The following is a 24,435-nucleotide window of genomic DNA, read 5'->3' as shown; positions in this document are numbered from 1 at the left end:
CTCACTAATTCTGACTTCCATTGCCTCAATTCTGCTCCTATGACTTTCTATTGAGTTGTCTAATTCTGAAATTTTATTGTTAATCTTCTGGATTTCTGCTTTCTGTCTCTCTATGGATTCTTACAGTTTGTTAAATTTGTTATTATGCTCTTCTTTAATCTTCTGAAGTTCCTCTGTCACTTTGTCTGTATGTTCCTTGGCTTGTTCTCCATTTTGCCTGATCTCCTTCCTGATCTGTTGAAGAACTTTGTATATTAATCTTTTGTATTGTACTTGTGGTAATTCCAAGAAGTTCTCTTCCTCTGGAAGATTTCTTGAATCTTTGTTTTGGGCGCTTGCTGAAGCCATCATGGTCGGCCTCTTTATGTGATTTGATGATGATTTTGTCTTTGAGCCATTGATAAATTATTGTATTTATTTATGTCATGTTTGCTTACTGTGTCCTAGCTTCTTGTTTTGTTTTGTTTTCATATGCCCAAATAGCCTGCTCATGTGAACTAGTTTGATTTTGGTGCCTTTAAAGCTCTAATGTCCTGACACCAGGTGGTTAGATCTGTTACTAGGTATATGAGCCCAGAAGTCCATTTACTTTTCTTGTATGGATTCAGCTCAGATGTCCAGGTAGTAGGTCACCAAGTATGTGGTGTTGACTCTCACCTACAGTCCTAGATGGCAGGCATGATTGGTGTAGGCGCAGGTATCTAGTATCTAGCTGCAGTAGGTAGTCACTCACTGAGCAAGGCAGAAGGCTGATGGATGCCCCTGAGTGGCTAGGAGGAAAGTGTGTCCCTGTTTGCTAGAGTGTGTAGGTGGGTGGGTTTTGCAGCCAGACTATGGGCACTCAGTGCTATTGGTTGTAAGGACTGGGAGGCACCACTTATTCTTGGACCCTTTTCATGGGTGGCTAGGTGGCATGGGTGGAGGCTCCAGTCCTCAGGCCCTTGATGTGGGTAGGTGGGGACCCTGCTTAATGGGCAAAGTGGTGTCAAATGTCACAAACATGCTCCTCCACCATATAGCTGATACACTTGAAGTTAGGCTTCAGGTATATACCCTGTTGTACTGTGCTAATGAGGGCCTATGCTGTTGAAATGGGCTCACAAAGGTCTATGCAGGTGTGAAAGACATTCAAAGTCCATGGTCCTTATGCAAAAGAACTGTGTCTACTGTAAATTCCTGAGTTAGAGGACCTGGCAGATTATGTATTCCTGTTTGTTAATTTGTTACCTCTCCAAGGCTGGGAGAATGGCTCAGGGTGCGTGACAGGTCGTACTTTTGGCCCAGGGGACACAGCAGTTGCTGAAGTCTGCCGGGGACCCAGTGCAGAGCTGGGAGGGGGCATGTAAATGAGGGAGAGGTTTTTCCCAAAGTGAGTGTTTTTTAATCTGCGTGTTAGGTTGGTCTTATGTACTTATCTTTTGCCGATTGAGTGCTCGTTTTCACTAGTTCTGGAGGCTTGAGTAGACTCTTTGCCGCTCAGTCTCTTCCGATGTGGAAGACTGCCTGCCTCACCATGCATGCTAGCCAATCTGCCCTGCAGGATGCCGATTCTCACTGGGTCAGGTCTGGCAACTCCTCACTGCTTCTGAACCATCTCTCCCTCCCCTTGCTGCTCAGTCTGATTCCTCAACTTTGCCTTTGATGTTCAGGGCTCCTAGATTGTCTTATATAATCGATTCACTTGTTTTTTTTGGTCTTTGTTGTAAGAGGGACCACAGGAAGCATCAGACTACTTCGACATCTTGGCCCCACCTCCTTCTTATCTGCAATTTGACTCCAAATGTGGCCAATTAGATTTTCCTGCCCCTTTTTGTAAGCCTCACCAAACATTTAACAACAAATTCTCATCAGCTACTTCCTATGCTGCTTCTGACATTATTGAGATCCACTATGACTATTGGTTTGGCCACTTCAAGCTAAGATTAAACACTTGTCAAGGCAGAAAAACATTTCCTTAAGATGTGATGAAATTTAAGATGAGGTTGCCACTGAGAAGCAAGTCTAATTGTTTCACTGAATTCCTAATTTTCTCTGGATCAGTGGGGCTTTAGGGATAACAGAACAGAATGTGGCCTGTTTGGCATATTCTAGGAGGCTTTCTCCATCTACTGAAGAATGAGGTGCAACTGTGGTGAGATATATGACTTATCTGAAACATAAAGGGAACCCTGTTTTGAGTACCTAATATCATTACATGGCTTTATTACAAACTTTTAAAAGCACAGTGCTCAATATTAGGAGAAGAAGTATTGGTTGTCTGGTCCATATTTTTTCTTTACCAAGGTTAAAATTGTAAAAGTTTCATTTTAAAAAATGGAGAAAATGAGATTCCAGGGTATTACATTAGTTTTCTGGAACAGAGCAGCCTGTAATTAAAATGAATGTGCATACTCATGATACATTAAAATATTTTTATTATTCCTATCAACAGTAGCCAATGAGCATAAATATTGCAGACCAGTAATCAACTGAGTGGTCTGTTATCTTCATAGTCCCCCTCCCCAACCTTTGAATACAGAGCTGTAAAGATTCACCCCCTAAAATAATACATTCATATCAAAAGTAGTCATCTTGGGAACTCAGAGTCCTTTTGGAGCATCCTCAAAGTCAAAGAACATTTGTGCTTCAGACTTTTAAAGGAAATAAATTTAAAAAAACAGAACAAAAAAGCTGGGTTTGTTTGTGAACTATTATTATTTTGAAGAATTCTATTAGGACACATTACAAAGGAGATGGGTTCATGAGACTGGAAATGGGAGATGATTTTAACTATTAATTCATTAATTAAAAAAAAAGGACTAATAGTCCTGGCTCAGTTTAGGGAAACAGCCCATTTTATAGCCCTCTTGTGGATTCTTAGGCTATAGTGCAAACCAGGACAGTGAAAGCTGGTGAGGTACACTTCCTCTTTCTGCATTCCTTGCACACATGGAATTTTCTTCTCTCTCTCTCTCTCTGTTTCACTGAATGCAAACTCTACAAACACATAAATCCACAAATGTAATTTTGTATTCTGCCGCTGTTGAGCAAAAACACTTGCGATTTGCTTGTTAACATTCAGGGGACTCCAGCTACATGTTGAAAATGGGACTTATCCTCTGAATGCATATCATTGTCTTGCTGTCCTCCTCAAATCTGCCTCTCCATGCAGTGAGCTCCCATGTAGGATCCACACAAGCCTGCCTGTGAGAAAATTTATGCCACTTTTTGCTCACATACAGATGGCCCTGGAATGAATACCATGCAGTAATTCAAATTGGACTAGCACTTTCTGATCTGTTTATGAATTGTATTGCACCCCTGTGAGTGAATTAGAGCACTGTGATTTCTGGGCAACAGTATTATTCTTGCAAAATTTGTGCTGAATTAAAAATATATATCATTTAGGAAACAAATAAGAAATTCCAGCCCTCCGATAGCTGTCCAGAGTGACTTTCATTTTCAGGGTACTTTTCAGTTATCTTTGCTGTAGATTTACTGTTCCTAACTATTGTGGTGGACCAAGAAGAGATCAGGTGAAGATCATCAAAATCACAGGCAACCTGGGGATTGTCCATGCTTACATACTTAGATATGCCAGCTCCTAAGTGAAGAAACTCTCATTTTTCTAAGGAAACAAGTTGGTGCAGTTGGGCAGAACCAAGTTCTAAAGCAGCAAAGTTTCCGGATGGACCATTTCCTCTTAGAATTGAAAATTAGTTAGCTTTTCCTTTCACTCCCGAACTTGAGGGAAGCTTTGCACTGCAATTAAAATGAGGGAGATTGGATTGGGTGTTTGAGGAAGGCAATGGATGTAGAATAGGAAAAGAAACTTAAAAGCATATATTGCAGGCAATGCAAAATATGCTCTTCATTTAGATAATTCTCCAATCTTCTCGCCCCCAGGCACCAGGGCACTGGGCTGTCTTGGCAGGATTTAGTTGGCCAGGAAGCTGGCAGTGGTAGGGTCCAGGCTAAAGATTGAAGGTAGAACTCTGCTCTCATCACGGTAATGTTTTAGCCAGCTGGGTTAATTAGTCACAGATGAAATACATTGAAGTAACGTGACAAGAACTTGATGTTGTTAGTTGCCCTTGAGCTGTGGTGACCCCACATACAACAGAACGAAATGTTACTTGGTCCTGAGCCATCTTCATGATCATTGGTATGCTTGAGTCTATTATTGTGTTCTCTGTGTATTTTGAGTATCCTTCAACCTCGGGGGCTCATCTTCCAGCACTATACTAGACAATATTCTGTTGTGATCCATGGGGTTTTTCACTGGCTGATTTTCAGAAGTAGATCTCCAGTTCTTTCTTTCTAGTCTGTCTTAGTATATATAGAAGATCTGCTGAAACCTGTCCACCATGGGTGACCCTGCTTATATTTGAAATACCAGTGGCATAGCTTCCAGTGTCATTGTAGCATGCACAGTATGACAAACTGGCAGATAAGTGATGGTGTCATGACTTGTCATGACTTCTTTCTGATCAGGTAGCTCTACATATAGGTCTTCAGGGCAGTGAAAATACAAGGTGCCAGAAAAGAATGAGTGTAAAAAATTAATAGATTAATTCATTCACTTAAGAATTATGGAATGCCTACCTATTACTAGCAACTGTGCTTAGTTGCTGGAAATAAAATAATAATCAAGGCAAAGTAACTGACCTCAAGCAACACAGAAATCATTAATAAGGTGCAGTGACAGAGGAGAGCACAGAATCTTAAGAAAGCACAAAGGAAGGGTTTCTGCCTTAGAGAAAGAAGATGTCAATGCTTGGCTGCATGTTTTCTGTGGCATTTGTGTGGAACGGAGAGTGCTGTATGGGCAGGCCACATGTTTCTATGAATAGCTGGTTAATGTTAAATGCCCAACTTTCTTTGAGCTTGGTTATATTATCAACAGGTATTTATTTGGATCTCAGGTTATAATAACACTTCTTCTAAAAATAACAGATGTTAAAATGTATCATTGTGCATGAAGCTGAGTCTACAAGAATCTTAATCTAACTGAGAGAAAAAGAATTCCCATATTCCATGCAGCAGACCCAGGTTCAATTATCATCCAATGCACTTCATGTGCAGCCACCACTCATCTGTCAGTGGAGGTTTGCATGTTGGTATGATGCTGAACAGGTTTCAGTGGAGCTTCCAGACTAAGACAGAGTAAGAAGAAGAGCCTGGAGGTCTACTTCTGAAAATCAGCCAATGAAAACCCTATGTATCATAATGGTCTGATCCGCAACTGATCATAGGGATGACACAGGACAGGGCAGTGCGTCATATTGTTGTACGTGGCGTCACCGTGAGTTGGAGGCCAAGTTGATGGCAGCTAACAACAACAACAATGCAAGTACAACATAGAAAATAGCAAAACCACGTTGATGAGGCTGTCAACATGTGACAATAATATGGCAGAAAATGTTGATACACACTCAAGTAAACTTTAACCACTTGAATGCTGATGTGGCCCAGTAGAAAAAGAATACAAGTTTGGAGTCAAACATTGGTTTCAATACCAACTCCACCATTTACTGGGAAAATGACCCTTATGGAACCTCAGTTTCTGCATTTGTTAAACGAACAAACAAACAAGAAACCCTAATAATTGAATGCATACATAAATAAATAAAAATTGAAATGGATATACTGTTGCCCACCCTATGTGCTTGTCAGAATGAAATCAAACAGTATCTGCCATACGGTGGTTGTAGCAGAGTACTAATTTATTTTTTTTAAACCCACACATGATTTCCTATTTTGTCATTCTGAATACCAGAGCTTTTCCCTATTTGGCCCAGGAATTCAGAGAATGAAGAAGAAATATTAAACTTGTGCAAAGCAGAATTAAGCAACAAGACAAAGTCTTGTGAGCAGGCTCTTGTCTTAAAAAAGGATTATCTAGATTCCTTGATTCTCCTGCCTTTTCAGCTGTTCCACTGTGAGGAAAAATACTTCAGTTCACCATCATTTATAGACTTAGTCCAGAGTTTGGAGTTGGGAGGAACTCAGACATGATATCTGAGAAATATGGAGAAACCATCCATTTTCCAACCAGGGAGATGGCAGGAAGAAGGATACATTATGAGAAAATAAAGAGATTGAACTGGTACTTTAGATGGTGGATTACACGGAGGCTAGAGGGGTACTTAAATCCCTGCTTTCACTTAGGATTCTGGGAAAGGACCACACCTCTTGGCCCTGAGACTAACTGGAGCATGGCCTCATGTACTTGGAGGCCCAGTATGCTCCTGTGGAAAGGAGACCCTGGGTTTTAGCTTTCCTAGGCTGCCCTCTGGAGCCCTAGTGGTGCAGTCATTAAGAGCTGGGCTGCTAACCAAAAGGTTCACAGTTCAACTCCACCAGCTGCTCATTGGAAACCCTCTGGGGCAGTTGTAATCTGTCCTTTAGGGTTGCTGTGAATCAGAATGGACTCCAAGGCAATGGGTTTGGTTTTTTTGTTTGTTTTAGGCTGCCCTCAGGGAGGCACTGATGATTCTTAGAATCCTCACCTTCCGTGATGGACACCCAGGCTCAGTTCCTGGCCAATGTACCACACGGACAGCCACCACCCATCTGTCAGTGGAGGCTTATGTGCGGCTATGATGCTGAACAGGTTCCAGCGGTGCTTTCAGACTAAAATGGACTAGGAAAAAAGGCCTGGCGATCTACTTATGAAAATCAGCCAGTGAAAACCACACAGCATAGTCTAAAGGAGTACTGTAGGGTCAGCAGCCTGGGTGGAGGCAATGACCAGGATTCAGGGGTTTACAGCCAGCAGAAGCTAAGATGAAGTCAGTCAGAGTGCCATGCCCCCAGGCTAAAACTGACGGGGAGCTGTCCCAGCCTCAGAACCTTCCTACACAAATACCTTCAGGGCCAGCAAGAAACCTGTGCACAAGGGGCTTCTCTCCAGACATGACACCACACCCAATTCTCCTTACTCTACAAAGATCATGAGCCACACAACCAGACCTGCATACGCCGTGAAGCCTTCTTTGTGAGAGATGCAATCTGCTCCTTTTCTACTGAGAGGCTAAATATTTTTATCGAAGAGGTAAATGATCTACCTAAATGAACTTTATCAGCAATTTTTTATACAAAACACTAAACATACAGAAAAGTTGAAAGAATTTTACAGGGAGCACTCATATACACACTCACCCACTGTATTCTACATCTCACATTTTACTATGCTTGCTTTGCTACATATATAGCCATCTATCTAAGGCTCCCTGGGCAGCACAAAGAGTTAGGTGCTGGGCTACTAACCGAAGGGTGGTGGTTTGAATCCATGGAAAAAAGCCCTGACGATCTGCTTCCAAAAGGTCACAGCATGAAAACCCTATGGAGCACAGTTCTACTCTGACAGACATGGAGTCACCATGAGTTGGAATCAATTTGACAGCAGCTGGTTCGGTTTTTGGTTTAGCCGTATATCTATCCTTCTATCCACTCAGTGATCTTATTTCTTTATACATTTCAAAGTTAAGTTGAAGACATCCCCCCTCACTACAAAACATACACACAAACACACACACACACCAAAACTGAACCCATTGCCATTAAGTTGATTTTGACTCACAGCGACCCTGTAGGACAGAGTAGAACTGCCCCATAAGGTTTCCAAGGCTGTAGTATTTATGGAAGCAGATTCCCACATCTTTCTCTTACGAAGCAAGTGGTGGGTTCAAACCACTAACCTTTTGGTTAGCACCCGGGCTCCATCCCTCAATACACTTCCCCCTAAATATATGCACACAGATTTTTTTTCTTTTGAGATAAAATTCACACACAGTGAAGTGCACAAATCTTAGATGTACCATTCAAATGGATTGCAACCAGTGCAGACACCTGTGTGATCCAAGCCCCATCACGACACAGGATATTGCCGTCATCTCAGGAGGTTCCTTCATGCTCCTTCTCAGTAAATCCCCATTTCCACCTCCCTCCCACCAGAGGCAAGTGCTGTTCTTCAATTTTCCTGCATAGGTTGATTTTGCCTCTTACAGAATTTTGTACAAATTGAACCAGACAGTATGAGGTGTTTTTTTTTGTCTGGCTGGTTTCACTCAGCATAATGTTTCTGAGATTCTGCTGTATTGTTGCATACATCTGAAGTTTCTTTTTTTTTTTTAATTTTATTTATTTTGTTGTTGAGAATATACACAGCAAAACAGACACCAATTCAACAGTTTTCTGTATGTACCATTTAGTGACATTGATTACATTCTTCGAGTTGTGCAACCATTCTCACCCTCCTTTTCTGAGTTGTTCCTGCCCCATTAACATAAACTTACTGCCCCCTAATGTTCCTATCTAATCTTTCGGGTTGCTGTTGTCAATTTGATCTCATATAGATAGTTCTTAAAAGAGCATAATGCTCAAGGCAGACCTTTGTTTTTACTAGCTAAGCTAAACTATTATTTGGTTTTAAGAAGACTTCAGGGGATATTTTTGGTTTAAGGTTTAAAGATTATATCAGGGCAATAGTTTCAGGGGTTCATCTGCCCTCCATGGCTCCAGGACGTCTAGAGTAGTTTCTTTTTATTGCTGAATAGTACTCCCAATGCAGGATATACGTATCTCAGTTCTTTATATTACATGCAACAGTTGTTTATATATTCCCTTGTCAGTGGACATCTGAGCTCTCTCTTAGTGGATCTTAAAAATCATCATCTCAGACTAGGTCTAGGATTTAAATTGGGGTTGAGACAAAAGCTAATGCTGATCAGTATGTGGGTGCTCAAGAAAAAGACTAGCTTGCTTATACACAAAATAAATGAATCATATTTTTTCTAAACATTCAAGTTGAAATAGCTTAGATTTTTTAACCCTACGACACAGGCAGTGTCTTAGTTATCTAGTGCTGCTGTAACAGAAATACCACAAGTGGATGGCTTCAACAAACAGAAGTTTATTCTCTCAGTCTAGTAGGCTAGAAGTCCAGATTCAGGGAGTCAGCTCCAGAGGAAGGCTTTCTCTCTCTCTCGGCTCTGGAGGAAGGTCCTTATCATCAATCTTCCCCTGGACTAGGAGCTTCTCCATGCAGGAATCCAGGGTCCAAAAGACGTGCTGTGCTCCCGGTGCTGCTTCCTTGGTGCTATGAGGCCCCCATGTCTCTCTGCTCACTTCTCTCTTTTATATCTCAAAAGAGATTGGCTTAAAACACAACCTAATCTTATAGATTGAGTCCTGCCTAATTAACATAACTGCTGCTAATCCTATCTCATCACATCGTAGAGATAGGATTTACAACACATAGGAAAACCACATCAGATGACAAAATAGTGGAAAATTCACACCATCAATAATGGGACTCATGGCCTAGCCAAGTTGGCACATATTTTTGAGGGATACAGTTCAATCCATGACAGGCAGTCGCTGAACGAGAGCTAGGATTTTATTGTAATTATTTATTTTATTAAAGGGTGCAGATGTGGGAAGTACACTTATCATCATCATAGCCATTGGCCTTGCAGGGTGAGTGCACATCCCATGTGTGGGGTCAGGTCATGCCAGGATTTCATAGGGAGGGTTTCAAGGTGAAGGAGGGGTTCTTCCTGTTTTAACACCAGTGCCGTCTTCCCTCTCATTAAAATGAAGTTCAATCACAGTGGTACCCTTGTTTAAAATGATGCGCTTTCTCAAAGTGAAGATTTGGGAGTCAAATACAGTGAAACACGAGGAGGAGCAATTTGCAGCTGACAGCAGCAGCTCTTGACAAACTTCACCGTAAAGTGACTAAAAGGGAATGTTCCATGCACTTTCAGTTGATGGGTCACAGCCTTGTAACCTCTCACTTGACTAAAAGAATGTAAGGGAATACTGAGCCATTTTATGGTTAATTTCATTATTAATTCATTATTGGCTTAATCAGCAAATACTTGTGTTCAGAGGTTTCTTAAAAATAAAAGTGTGACTAGGATCAGTTTTCAGTGGAAAGAGTCCCATCAGTTCTCAGTTTGAGTTTGGGAAAGTGGCTTCTTGTTTTGATTTTCCTTTGTCCTGTTTCTATCAGAAATATCGAAATTATGCTAAACTGAATATCTGATCATTGAAGTCAGAAAACAACATTTCAGTCTAATGTTCTGATCAGTTCCTGGAATTTCAGTAGGCAAAATGGAGGACTAGATTTGGGGGGAAGGAAAGGATGTGGAAAAGCCCACATTTAATTTATATGTTGCTGGAAAAAATAGCTTTTAATGTTTCCTGGGGTCATGTTTTCTGATAGTACTCACATTATTCAATAAGTCAAAGTCTTCAGGGCAAAAATCATATTCTCTGATTGTAAAGAAAGTGCCCAATACTGTCAGGCCCTCAATGATAGGGTGATTTCTTGCCATGAAAACATTCAGAAGACCACTGTCTGTCAAGATTTCCTTCCAGAGGAATCTTCCTGTGTTGGATACAGACCTAATAACAAGTGTGCCAGTAATCTGCACTTTAGATGGGGATCTAGCGACAAAGATGGACTCCTGGGCACTGGGAGGGCTTAGTTGCTTTGACTTGCAAATCCCGCTCTGTGTGGTTTTAAATGATTATTTATCCTCATGCATTATTGCTTAATTTCCTAATGCCATGACTTTAAGGTAGTGCCCTTTTTAAGCAAAACTATATCGTTAACTGCCATCAGAGGAAGTACTAGAATTTTTTGTTTAAATGATGAGTGCATTATAAAATGGAATCTATTTTTAATAAAACAAAATTCCTGCATTTATATCTGTTAGCTGGAACATACTGTTTGTATATACATTTTATTTCTTTTCTCTGATTTTCCAGGGACTTTAATTTTAATTTTTTTTTTTTAAATATAGTTCACCTAATATAATTTGAACTTATTACATACCCAAACCAAAACCAAACCTACTGCCGTTGAGTCAATTCCGACTTATAGTGACCCTGTAGGACAGAGTGGAGCCCTGGTGGCATAGTGGTTAAGTGTTTGGATTTACCAGCTCCTCTTTGGAAACCCTATGGGGCAGTTCTTCTCTGTCGTATAGGGTTGCTAAGAGTCAGAATCAACTAGACGGCAGTGGGTTTGGTTCTTTGGATTATAGGACAGAGTAGAACTGCCCCATAGGGTTTCCAAGGCTGTAAATATTTACAGATGCAGCCTGCCACATCTTTCTCCTGTGGAGCAGCCAGTGGGTTTGAAACGCCTTTTGGTTAGCAGCCGAGCACTGTAACCACTGCTCCACCAGGGCTCCTTTACCGCATACCACTATCTATAATTGGGGGCACTGGCGGTGCAGTGATTAAGAGCTCAGGTTACTAACCAAAATGTCGGCACTTCGAATCCACCAGCCTCTCCTGGGAAACCCTATGGGGCAGTTCTACTCTGGCCTATAGGGTCGCTATAAGTCGGAATTGACTCGATGGCAAAGGGTTAACTATAATCATGGTCTATTTATTTTTAGTTATGACAGCTACTTGACCAGTATTTAGGGAAAGAAAGGATTTTATCTCAGATGGGGAAAAAGAAAAAAGCTAGAAGACATGATTAAGGTCAGTGCTTAAGGACAAATTGCACCCATCAGCCACTTAAAAACAAAAACAGCTCCAGTCATGCCTGAACTGAAGGGAGGAATTGGCTTATGCTTAGTTACATTTGGGAAACAGATGGTAGAGCCGTTGTGTGTGCAGACTGGTAATGCAAACCCTGGTACATCAGCTATCAAAATAATAAAATGAAACAAAATGTCATTAGGCATCAGCTGCCAATGGATGATGCTTCACAATCTTTGATTTTCTGGAAAATAAATAGAGAGGTTTGCTAAATGAGAATTAAAAAAAAGAAGATGTCATCAGGAAATAAATAATGGTATATTCTCAACAGGTTCGAGACATTTTCGCTGTGACTGGATTCATAAAGGTTATACAAAGATGCGACAACTTAATTTTTTACCAAGGGTTGGGATGGGTCCCTGCAACCCTGTTCGGGGCTGTAGGTTGAAAACGTAATTGTTTTTAATTAATCATAAAGCGGTGCCAGAAAAGCATTAACAGTATTATGGGGCCTGCTTAAGACTCTGTTTGAACAACTTCCTGTCCACCCCCTTTCTCCATTTTTGTTTTTTTTTTTTAAGTACAAAGCCAAGAAGAGTGGGGAAAAGGTGAAGAGATGTTTTTTTTTCTTTTTGAACTAGCAACTTGCACATAGAAATTGTAATTACACAGGAGAGAGAATTCAGCAAGATATGCACCGAGACAGAATCGTATTTTAACTACTGAAAGAAAAAGGCAAGATTGTACTTTGAGTTCTATGCTAACTGTTTATGAATAAGTGAAAAAAGAATTGAAATAAGAAAGACACTCAGCCTCTGTCCTAAGGTGGGAAGAAAGCAGACAATCTTTCAGAAACAAAGGCTAGTCATTCACTATTATCATTACTTGTTAATGATAGATTCGGGGGAACATCATGGATATTCCAGTGCCACTCAAGAGATTATCTCTGTTTATACAAAATGAAATAGAGAATTAAAAGTTGGCTCTAATCACTTACTGTTTCAGAATTTGTGACTTCACATCTGGTTTTTGGCATAAGCTTCATTTGTCTCCACCGGATCGTGTGCTCTCCCCAGGTCGGAAACCGTAGTGTTGCCTTCTCGGGCTTAGCATCGAACAGGTGCCCACCAAGCTAACTCCTATTCAGGAGCTGAAATGCTTATTCATTTAAAATCATCTCCTCGAATGTAAATGAAGTCTAGTTGCAAGAGGCTGCTTTTTTAGAGGCAGTTAAAAGGTTTTACTCCTAACTTTTCTATCCAGCTAACCATGATCCCTTAAATAAGATACTTAACCTCTCTGTGCCTCAGCTTTCTCACCTGCTGAATAGACATAATGATATTTTCAAAGTACATTATAATGATTAATAGTTGAGAGATTTCTTTGACAAGTTAAACGTACTATTCAAATTTGAGTTATTATCATTAATAACATAAGCTTTATGAAATATATAGGGAGCGTGGTCTGCTCTCCAGGATGGAGGCATGAAGAGGTGGCGTGTATGAGCTGTCATGCCCAGTGCTTGCCCAGTCTTCCTAAAAGCCTGAGTAGGTCCTGGTGCCATCCTCTGCGAAGGCAGAAATTCCCCATTAATAATCCAAGCTTGGACTAGTCCAGTTCACCTGTGATCCTTTACTCTGTTGCTAAGTAGTTATATCTCATATTAGAAAGGTTGGCAGTATAAACTACATCACCCTGGCCACTGTAATTACCTTGCCATTTAAGGAGATTCACAGGCCTTCTGGGGCCCTTAACCCACCATGATAGAAGCCTTTATAAGAGGGAGAAGCTGATCAGCCTGCTTTTTTTCACAACTCTCTTAAGCTAATATTATACTGAGTCACTGAAATAACTGGCTTCGGGATGGAACTGGAAGACACAACCAACTCAGGTTCCAGATGAGAGAGCCCTGTGTTCTGTGCATTTATTTCAGGGCACCCACTCCCAAAGGTCTGGTCCATGCCATGAATCCTCATGGATAGACCCAAACACCAGGTTATTCTAACACAGTCAGAATATACACAGCGAATGCCTGGCACAGAATAAGCACTTAATACTTTTTTAAATGAATTAATGAAGGATTCGTAATAGTGTCTAGTGAATACTTACTTTATCCATAACTGAGAAAGATATATAAGAAATGTATGACATGATCCTATACAAAATGTTGTCACTTACTTAAGAAGACAAAGCATGCATATAGGAAATATTTGCTCATTAAGGTGAGAGGTGTTTAAGTGATAGAATGAATAATGTAAAGCATAAGGACTAAGAAAGAAGTAGGAGACCAAATCTCTTAGGATGTGGTGCTTGAGGTGGATTTTAAAAGATGGATGGGAATGGGAAGATGAAAGGGAGTCGGCATTCCAAGAAATAGTAAGAGTGTGAGTAAGTGTTGTAAATGGAAGGGAGTGTTTGCTTTACTCTTTACTTTTGGGAAATGGGAAGCCCTGGAAGTTTGTATTAAAAGTGAAACAGGATTATAACATATAATACATATTATAACCTACAGAAATACTCATAAATATGTACAAAGATAGATGTATAAATATATTTATTGTTTGAATAGCAACATTTTGAAATGATTTAAATCCCTTCAGTAGAGAAATGGTTAAATATCTGATGGTGGATTCACACCATGGAATGCTAGGTAGCAGTTGAAAAGAATGAAGGAAACCTTTGTGTGCCGATGTGGAAAGACCACCGTGGAAAGACGTGGTGGTTTATGAGTAGAGAGAATGCATTCATGTAATTTTTGTTAACTTTGAAAATGGATTTTGAAAAATCAAAGTGGTGTTTCAGGAAGGTCAGTGTGGTGACATTGTGTCAAAGTAAAAGGGAGCAATTGAAAGTGAAGAGTGATATTGAGAGATGTTTGCATGAGTACAGATGTAGGAGCCCATGGATGGGGACCCAAATGGTAAAGAGAAAGAGAGAGAACCCAGAAACATTCCGAAGAATGATTTGAAAGGGCTTCATGGTGTGTTCTTAATATAGGGGATGAAGAGAGAGAAGAGAAAAGGGACTTCTGGGTTTAAGTTTGGCAGATAAACACTGAAGAATTATTTTTACTAACTGAACAGGCACATGTTAATAGGGAACCTTTTTTAAAGAAATTCTTCATATTTCTCCCCCTCAGGATGGAAGAAACTGTACGAAATCTATTGCAGAGTCAAGGATCTCCAGAGCAGAAAAAAGAAGAAACTGTTAATATAATGGTCTATCAGGTACAGCATGTTCCTTATTCTCAGCCAGGTACTCGTCGATGTGTTTTTCTTGTAATCCTCTAGTTTTGACTGGCCCAGAGATAGATAAAGAAGGGGCAAGTATGTTTCAAACCCCAGTGCTGGGAACCATCCAATCACCTCTGGTTGGGGAATCATGTACACTTTTACATAACTCACTCTATTATGAACTTCCGCTGTCAAAGAGAAAGGCAATAGTGGTTCAGTGGTAGAATTCTCACCTTCCGTATGGGAGACCTGGGTTCAATTCCCAGCCAGTGCACCTCATGTGCAGCCACCACCTGTCTATCGGTGGAGACTTGCATGTTGCTGTGATGCTGGACAGGTTTCAGCAGAGCTTCCAGACTGAGATGGACTAGGAAGAAAGGCCTGGTGGTCTACTTCTGAAAATCAGCCAGTGAAAGCCCTATGGATCACAAGGGTCTGATCCCATTGTGCATGGGGTCACCATGAGCTGGGGGCTGACTCGATAATGACAGATAGCAACAAAAACAACACTGTGAAGCAGGTTGTATATTTGGTTATAGGAAGATGTGAAAAATAAGTTTATAGTGAAACGGAGAGACCCATAAAAACATTGCAATGCTCTGTGATAAAAGCTATGTATAAGACAAGTGTCTACAGCCTTCTTTGGGAGCACAGAGGAGAGAGTGACTCATGCTGTCTGAGGAGTTGAGGAATACTTCTTAGAGGTGTGGGATCTGAGGTGCGTCTGAGAATGGAGAACAAGGGGAAGGGTGTTCCAGGCAGAAGGGAAGCCTAGATAAAGGCCCAGTGGTGTGAGTTTTCATTGCAGGCTCATAGAGAAGGTGAGAGGCTCAAGGTAACTGAATAATGGCCTGTGTTAAATAAAAAGTTTGGCCGGGATATTGAGGATGTATGGAAAAGACAAATGAGGTTGGGGCTTGTTTGCTGTACTCAAGGGTCTGGCCTTGCACTTCGGGCCATGTGGAGCCCAAGAATGTCCAAAGGGAGCAAGTGGTCAGTGAAGTAACAATTCCACTTCTCCTGATGGCACTTATCTCATGGTCCTTGGTCATTAGCAAAGTGGCTGGGCTAGGAAGAAGGACATGACCCACGTTGGTGGCACAAATAAGGTAGGGTTGGAATGGGAAATGTTTCAGAAGTAGAACAGGTAGTCAATGTAGATAAATTTAGAACTTCTAATGAGAATCAGTTAAAATCACAGAGACCCAGCATTCATTGCAGTGGATGGAAAGCTAAAAAGCTAAAGAAAGGAAGGAAGTAGGTAGAAATTTGAGGCAATCATTGGAAAGTCCTAGGTTTACTATCTTAAAAAGTGAGTGGGTTTAGGGGGACAGGCATAGCATGTAGCTGGTAAGGATAATTTCTCACTAATATACATGAATTCATGAGTTCTGGGTTTGTTTCAGTGCTGCACAACCCAGCTTGTATGTGATAAGGATTGGGAGGAGTCTGATAAAAATGAAATTTAAAAATGTAGACATATTTAGCCTTAATGAGGCTATGTCCTAAAGAGTTGACTCTTAAAACACAGAACTGGCTACTTTATGAAGATGAGACAACTGTTGTCCATCCTCAGTGAAAACAATGCGAGGAATTGGCTTAAGTTCCCTTAGAGAAGATTAAAGTTAGCTCCATAAAGACCGAATAATCACTAACATCCATTTTTGGGGAAAGTGTGTAGATTCTTCTTCTTGGGGGTGGGTGGTGGTGGTGTTCTTTACCTAGCAATGCAGGTTCAGCTATTCCTGATGAGCTAGGGGTGGTTGCCTACTATTAAGATGTGGATTTTTGATTCTTCTAACTCTGACTTTCCTTCAGTATTCTATCTGCTTTGGTAGAAAGTTGCAGTTCTAAGTAGAAGTGGGACTTGATTCTGCATTAGAAAGAGTCATATGCATTTGAAATGTGAGTCATTTGTTCTTCTCCCAGGTAATGAGAGGCTTCATTAGAACTAAATAATTCAGCATCACTCTTGAGCTTTTCGTGATGTCCTCACTGTGGCTCTGTCTTATCCAGGTTCTTGTCTTCTTTTGATCATTCTATTCTAATTTTCCACAAGCTGTTAGCCGAATCTGTGGGGGTAGACGTTTAACATTATCATTAGAATTCATTTTGTGAAACTGGAAGCTACTTGGAAAAACATACACTTTTAAAAATGTGATTTAGGACTATTTCCTCTATAACCCAGTCTATTAGTTTTGGAAAATTAGCTCTTCCCTCTAGGGAGAAGACAGTTACTAACTTGAATTGATACTTCACAGAGTGGATTTTTTCAGTCATTACTCCATTGACCTCAAACTCCTTATCTGTAAAATGGGAGAGGGACATGGGCTACATAACTCATAGAGGTCGTTTATTCAGTCAGCAAATGTTTATGAGCTTCTAGTATGTACTAGGCACAGCCTTGTGTTTTCGAAATTCCAGAAATGAGAACAGAGTTAAAGGTAGGAGATATTGCTGGGCGGCCCTGAATTGCAGGGGCGTTCACCTTCATGTCACAAATTCTAGTATTCTAAATATGGCTAAGGAGCCCTGGTGGCGCAGTAGTTAAGCGCTAAGCTGCTAACTGAAAGGTCAGTGGTTTGAGCCCACCAGCCGCTCCACAGGAGAAAGATGTGGCGGTCTGCTTCTGTAAAGATCACAGCCTTAGAAGCCCTATGGGGCAGTTCTGCTCTGTCCTGTGTAGTTGCTATGAGTTGGAATTGACTCGACGGCAATAGGTTGTTTTTTGTTTTGTTTTTAAATATGGCAAAATAGGTTTGAAAGCTGTATGTGATGATACTAATGGAGCATATAGTTAACACCTCTCTGAAGCCAGATTCTGGGTTTTGAGTAAGAATTGAGAAATTTTATTGCTTTATAATATGGGGTGTCATTAGTACACCTGGCTCGGATTTTCTAACTTAGAAGATTTCCTGAAAGGAGCCCATGGGAAGGCTGGACTTATTTTCATTTTCTATCATGAAAGTGTTTGTTCAGAAGCTTTTATCATGGAGCTAACATAATAATAGCAGAGTAATAGCTTTCTGTGTGCCAGGCCCATGCTAATTGCTTTGCTGGGATGGTCACATCTAGCTGCAGGGACTGTCGAAGCAGCCACACTGCCTCTGGCACCGGGGACCCAAGCCAGCAACCAGGCCATGCAGGCAACACCCTCTGCTCAGGGCAGACCATGAGGCCTGTCTGAGCTCCAGGGCCCCTCAGACCCACAGCTGGTGCCCGCTCTGCCTCCACCCTCAGTCAGAAGCTCTTGCCAGTGCTGCAGCCTCACTGGGCCCATGCAGGGATGGAGCAGGGGCAGTGCCATGGAGTTGGGCAATAGGCTGCCCTCTGGGAACTGAGCAGCCCCCCAGGAACTGAGCAGCCCCCGGAGGCCTGACAGACCACGAGGACTGGCAGAGGTGGCTGTGGGCCAGGCAAAGTCACGCACTGGAGGGGCACTGGTGTCACCCAGTGCAGTCCACACCCCGCCGCCTGCACCCCACTAGTAATGCCACTGATTCAAACCCTGGTCCTTCTGACTCCACAGCCTCAGCTATTCATTGAGGAGGAAGTCTGGGGAGATTAAATGATTGGTCCAAAGTTACCCAGCCAATTATTATTTAAGTCAGGACCTGAACCTTTCCACTTCTACCTAGAGCTCTCACCATTTGTTCATCTGTCCATTCACTCAGTCATCCATTCATTCAAATTGCAGTTATCCATGTACTTGCTTATCTAAGTGTATTAGTTTTCTGTTGCTCCTTGCTATGGATTGAATTGTACCCTCCTAAAATATGTGTTGTAAATCCTAACCTCTATGCCTGTGGTTATAATACCATTTGGGAACGTGCTGTATTTGTTATATTAATGAGACTGGATTAGTGTAGGGTGCGTTTTAAGTCAATCTATTCTGAGATATAAAAGAGATTGAACAAGCAAGCAAAAGAAGCAGAGGTGGGGAAGAGAGATGCGAAGCCACATGAAGATCGCCTAGGAGTAGAAGCTAAAAGAGACAAGGACCTTCTTCCAGAGCTGACAGAGTTTCATCTTCCCTTAGAGCTAGCACCCTGAATTCAAATCTGTAGCCTCCTAAACTGTGAGAGAATAAATTTCTGTTTGTTAAAGCCACGCATTTGTGGTATTTCTGTTATAGCGGCACTAGAAACTAAGACAGGATTTGGTACCAAAAAGTGGGAGTGTTGCTCTAACAGATACCTAACAATGTGGAAGTGGTTTTGGAATTAGGTAATGGGTAGAGGCTGGGAGAGTTTTAAAGTGCCTAATAGTAAAAGCCTAGATGGCCTTGAACGGACTCTTGGTAGAGTTAGGGACATCGAAGGCAGTTCTGGTGAGAGCTCAGAAGACAGTGAGGAGAGCTATAGAGAAGGAATCCATCGTCTTAGAGAATACGTATAGAGCCAGCAACAGAAGATTGCTGGAAATGTGGACAATAAATTTGCTTCTGGTGAGGGTTTAAAAGAAAATGTTGAACATGTGATTAGATGGTGGAAGACGGGCAATGCTTTTCTATGCAGTGGCAAAGAATTGTCTGAATTATGTTCAAACGTTTGGTGGAAGATAGAACTTGTAAGTAATGAAGTTGGATATTTGGCTGAGGAGATTTCTAAGCAAGATTTTAAAGGGGCCTCATGGTTTCTGCTTGCCGCTTATAGTAAAATGTGAGAAGAAAGAGATGGACTTAAAAATGAACTGTGTAAAATGAAAACAGAACTTAAAGATTTGGAAACTTCTGTTGTACAAGCTAAGGACACATATCCTAGAATATTTACCAAGGACGTGACTACACAATCTTTTGTTAAAGCGATTAAACCTGTGACTGATGGATCTAACCAACTACCACAGCAAAACACTCATCTGCTTAGACTGAAGGGGTTAGAGAAAGAACAAAAGGAAAGAACTCTTTGTCTGCTTCTTGGAATTCTACAGGCAGGAAACAGCCAAAGGAGCTACGTCTGTTCTCCAAGAAAAGAAAAGGACCATTCCTGGAACAGATCAGACATCAGCAGAACTGTTGGAAGGAGCAGGAGAAGCAGGGCTGTATTCATTTCAAAGGGTGGAGTCATGGCCTCCTAGGTTTAAAAGGGTCAGATCTTCACCAGCTGGGTTCCAGAGTGTGAGGCTGCAGTTCATGAGTGCCAGGGGTTAGGGCCAATGCCAAAGCTGAGAAGGTAGGGCTGCCAAGCGCAAAGGACAGAGGAACAGACGTTGCTGGGGCCGAGGGAATGGAATCGCCATTCAGATGGACTAGGAGAATGGGGCTGCCCAAAGCCAAGGGAGCAGAGTTGCTGTCCCAGTGGGTCTCGAAGGCGGAGCTGAAGCCCAGGGCTGAGGGGCCTCCATCTAGAATCCAGAGGGTATGTCCAGCACCCAGACTCTGGAGGGCGGGGCCATTGCCCAGATGGTCCCAAAGAACAGAGGATTATTTCCAAGCCTTGAGAGCTAATGTAAATTGTTCTGCTGGGTTTTGGACTTGCTTGGTGCCTGTTATCCCTTCTTTCCCTCCATTTCCTGCCATTTGTAATGGAAATGTCTACCATGTGCCTGTTCCATCATTGTACTTTGGAAACAGATAACTTGTAATCTAGATTTCACAGGTTCACACAGGAAGAGGAATTTTGCCCCAGGCTGGAATATGCCTAAAGTCTCACCTATATTTGGTTTAGATGATTCAGAAGATGAGATTTTGGACTTGGAGTTAAGGCTTTTGGGATGACGTGATGGGGTGAATGTGTTTTACGTGTGGGGAGGACATGAATTTTGAGGAGCCAAAGGGTAGAATGTTATGGATTGAATTGTGTCCCCAAAAAATATGTATTGTAAATCCTAACCTCTGTGCCTGTGGTTATAATACACACTTGTGGTATTTCTGTTACAGCAGTACTAGATACCTAAGACACTCCTGTGACAAATTACCACAAAGGTAGTTGGCTTAAAACAACACATATTTATTCTATGACAGTGCTGGAGGTCAGAACTCTAAAATTAAGATGTTGGTAGGGCTGCGTACCTTCTGCAGACCTCAGGGTTGAATTAGTTTCCTTGCCTTTTCCAGTTTGTAGAGACTGCCTGCATTCCTTGGCTCATGGTCCCTTTCCATCTGCAAGGTGCATCATTCCAATCTCTGGTTCCATTGTCACATCTCCTTTTCTCACTTTAAACCCCCTGCCTCTCTCTTGTAAGGACCCTTGCAATTACAATGAGACCACCCAGATAGTGCAGGATGACCTCCCCATCTCATGTAAGGTAACATATTCAGAGGTTTTGGGGACAAGAGTGTGGACATCTCTGGGGACCATTATTCTGTCTTTCACACTACGTAACCAGTAGGCTGGAAGCACCAGTAGACACCAGGCTAAGCGCTGGAGAGAGAAAAATGACTGACACTGACTTTTTCCGGGGTAGCCTAGCTTACAGGATGTCAGGTGTGGTGACGGGGATCAGGGGAGGCAAATAATCAAATTTATGCAACAATATGAGAGCAGACAGAATAGCGGCTTGCACGTGTTCTAGGGACACAAAGGAAGGCATTGTCCCTGCTCTCTCTGGAGACCCTACCTCCTGCCTAGAACTTACTGTTAAGAATTCATTTCTTTTTTCTTTTAGTTTCCATTGTCTCTTGAAATGGACTCTAGAATCATGAGCTTCCTTGTGAGTCCCACTGAATGTCTTTCTCAGAATACCTTATGTTCTTAGTGTTTCGGGACTCTGCCTGGTGTCAGGGCACATATGTTGGGTGCTTTACATTTACAAAACACTTACTCAAAGTAGATCTCATTTGTTCATTCCAACAGTCTATAAAATAGGTGTGATCCCTGCCCATTTTAAAGGATGAGGCTCAGAAAGGCCTGTTTGAGCTTTGGCAGATGCTGAGTGGGAGAACTAGACATAAATCACAGATTTTCCTAAATGAGATACAGAGACTAAAACTGAGCAGGTATTTGTGGGGTATTTTGGTGGCAGGGTGGGATGTGGATATAATCTAAAACCCCAAGTCACAGTGTCACTGCCTCAAATTTTTTTTTTTAATACACAGTAACTGATAGTAAATTAAAATAAATGAACAGGCCATATAATGTATGAGCCTGTCATTTTTCCAATGGGAGAGATAAGCATGTGAGTAATAGAAATACTATCATGATGTATAGGAAGGGTGACATATACGTGCACCTCGGACAGATGCATTTCGTTAGGGGGAATTGAATGATCTAAAAGAATCATCTTTGGAGGAGCGCCAGTAAGTACAAGTATCTCCCAGTTTTCATTTCTGCTTTGTTTCTTTCTCCATCTCGTCATTCTGTTTAGGTGCTTTGAGATTTCTTATTTGTCATGTTATGTATTCTTTTCACCCAGGTCACCGTTTTATTTAGTGAAGTAAGTTAGGAAACTTATGTTAGAAAAAAAAATTATGATTGAACATGATAGGGGGCAGTTAAGTAACAAGGAAGTGTAACAACTGGTTGGAGGGGGCATCTGTCAGAACACTTAAACACAGGCAGTCTTAGTAAGATGTGAATAATCATAGCACTAACAACACATTACCCCATTTACAGTCCTCTTGTGCCCATACCTATCTTCCTTGCTTCCTTGTTCCAGCTCTGCTTTTCCATATGTGACATGAATCAAATCCACATTAGCTAATTCGTTTATGAAAGAAGTATATGTGTGAGTAGAAACACTAACCAGGGAAAAACACCTGTATTATGGATACAGCTTTTGCCACTAACAACACTTACGACCTCAGACAGCCACTGAAATTCTCTGGGCTTCTTGTTTTTCATACTTGTAGGATAAGAGGTTTTGGACAAGATTAGGGATCACAAATGCTAAAGCCTGCGGTTGCCAAGCAACTGTTGAAATGGGCCAGGTTAAATGGTTGAAGTGGGCCAGGTAAGAGGAAAATCAAAGTCTAGATTTGCTTTCTGTTTTTCCACTCTTGATGAGGAAATGAGTAGAGAGAGGGTTTTTTCGTGTTTGATTTCTTTATTAAAAGAAAAAAGCCTTGCCTTTGAAAGCCATGCCATGGCAACCAACACCTGGCTTCATGCCAGGGACAGCAGAGAGTGGTGGGGTCTGCCCAGCCTCTGCCTGCTCTAAAGAGAGCACCACAACTCTGCTGCAGAGGATTCAGATGACTCACATGCACACTGGTGTAGACAAATGGCCGCATGTTTAGGAAAAAGATGAACGTTCAGATTATTATGGGAAATCTCTTAGCCTTTAAATGACGGCTTTAAATAAATACATATGGAGTAATAAAACATATGCAAGACCAAAGGCAACCTCAGAACAAAAAGATGATGTCTAGGGTTTCTTCTTCCTCTTAGAACTCTGGGATTCTGATGCTTCTCTGTGCAGTCCTGTGAGGCCTCCTGTACATGAATTGCAGCATTGAGAACATCTACTGATAACGCTCTGACCTGCTACTGCCAGCATTTATTCAGCACCTGCTATGTGGCCACTATGCTAACATTTTACAAGTATGAGCTCATTAAATTTCCACAAGACTCCTTTGAAATAGTTACTATTATTTTCCTCATTCTGTAGATGAGGAAACGAAGTCACAGAGAGGTTCCATAGCCTGCTAATGGTTGCACATCTCCAGGATTAAGGCACGTAAGCTCCTTTGCACCCTATAGTATGCTTAGTAGGCTGCCATAAGAATGGAGTGCAGAAACTTTGTCGAGAGCCTGGGCAGTCCCCACCACTCTTGCTGTCCCCTGGCAGGAAGCTGTCACATAGCTTCAAAGGCAAGGCTTTTGTCTTTTAATAAAGAAAACAAACCAACAAACACACAAACCCTGTCTCTAACCATTTCTTTATCAAAAGTGGAAAAAGGAAAAGTAAACCTAAACTTTGGTTTTCCTCTTACCTGGCCCACTTCAACCATTTAACCTAGCCCACTTCAACAGTTGCTTGGCAACTGTAGGCTTTAGTGTCTGTGATCCCTAATCTAGTGAAAAACCTTTTATTCTACAAGTGCTCACTCATTGATTCTTTAGCCTACATTTAAAGCAATACACTGTTTTACCCAAGTTATTTCTTTTTTTTTTTTTAGTTTTGTTTTTCTTTTTTACTGTACTTTAGATGAAGGTTTACAAAACAGTTTCTCATTAAACAGTTAGTACACATATTGTTTTATGACAATAGTTAACAACCCCACGACATATCAACACTGTCTCTTCTCAACCTTGGGTTCCCTATTACCAGCTTTCCTGTCCCCTCCTGCCTTCTAGTCCTTGTCCCTGGACTGTTGTGCCCCATTAGTCTCATTTTGTTTTATGGGGCTGTCTAATCTTTGGCCGAATGGTGAACCTCGGGAGTAACTTCATTACTGAGCTAAAAGGGTGTCCAGGGGCCATACTCTTGGGGTTTCTCCAGTCTCTGTCAGGCCAATAGGTCTGGTCTTTTTTTGTGAGTTAGAATTTTGTTATGCATTTTTCTCCAGCTCTGTCCAGGACCCTCTGTTGTGATCCCAGTAGAGCAGTCAGTGGTGGTAGCCGGGCATCATCTAGTTGTGCTGGACTCAGTCTGGTGGAGGCTGTGGTAGTTGTGGTCCATTAGTCCTTTGGACTAATCCTTCCCTTGTGCCTTATTTTCTTCATTCTCCCTTGCTCCCAAAGGGGTGAGACCAGTGGAGTATCTTAGATGGCTGCTCACAGGCTTTTAAGACCCCAGATGCTACTCACCAAGGTAGAATGTAGAACATTTTCTT

General features: G+C 41.6%; 1 protein-coding gene across 1 annotated transcript in view; it reads left to right on the top strand.

The window, feature by feature from the left end:
* NCKAP5 (NCK associated protein 5) overlaps positions 1 to 24,435 on the top strand; it is a 739,553-nt gene that overhangs the window by 416,395 nt on the left and 298,723 nt on the right. Inside the window, exon 4 of the mRNA XM_012555176.2 lies at positions 14,627 to 14,714. Within this exon, the coding sequence (XP_012410630.1) occupies positions 14,627 to 14,714 (88 nt within the window). The remainder of the gene's footprint in view (positions 1 to 14,626; positions 14,715 to 24,435) is intronic.

This window comes from Trichechus manatus, unplaced genomic scaffold, assembly GCF_000243295.1.
Source record: "Trichechus manatus latirostris isolate Lorelei unplaced genomic scaffold, TriManLat1.0 scaffold00033, whole genome shotgun sequence".
Classification (NCBI taxonomy): domain Eukaryota; kingdom Metazoa; phylum Chordata; class Mammalia; order Sirenia; family Trichechidae; genus Trichechus; species Trichechus manatus.
This window is presented reverse-complemented; position numbering and strand designations above follow the sequence as displayed.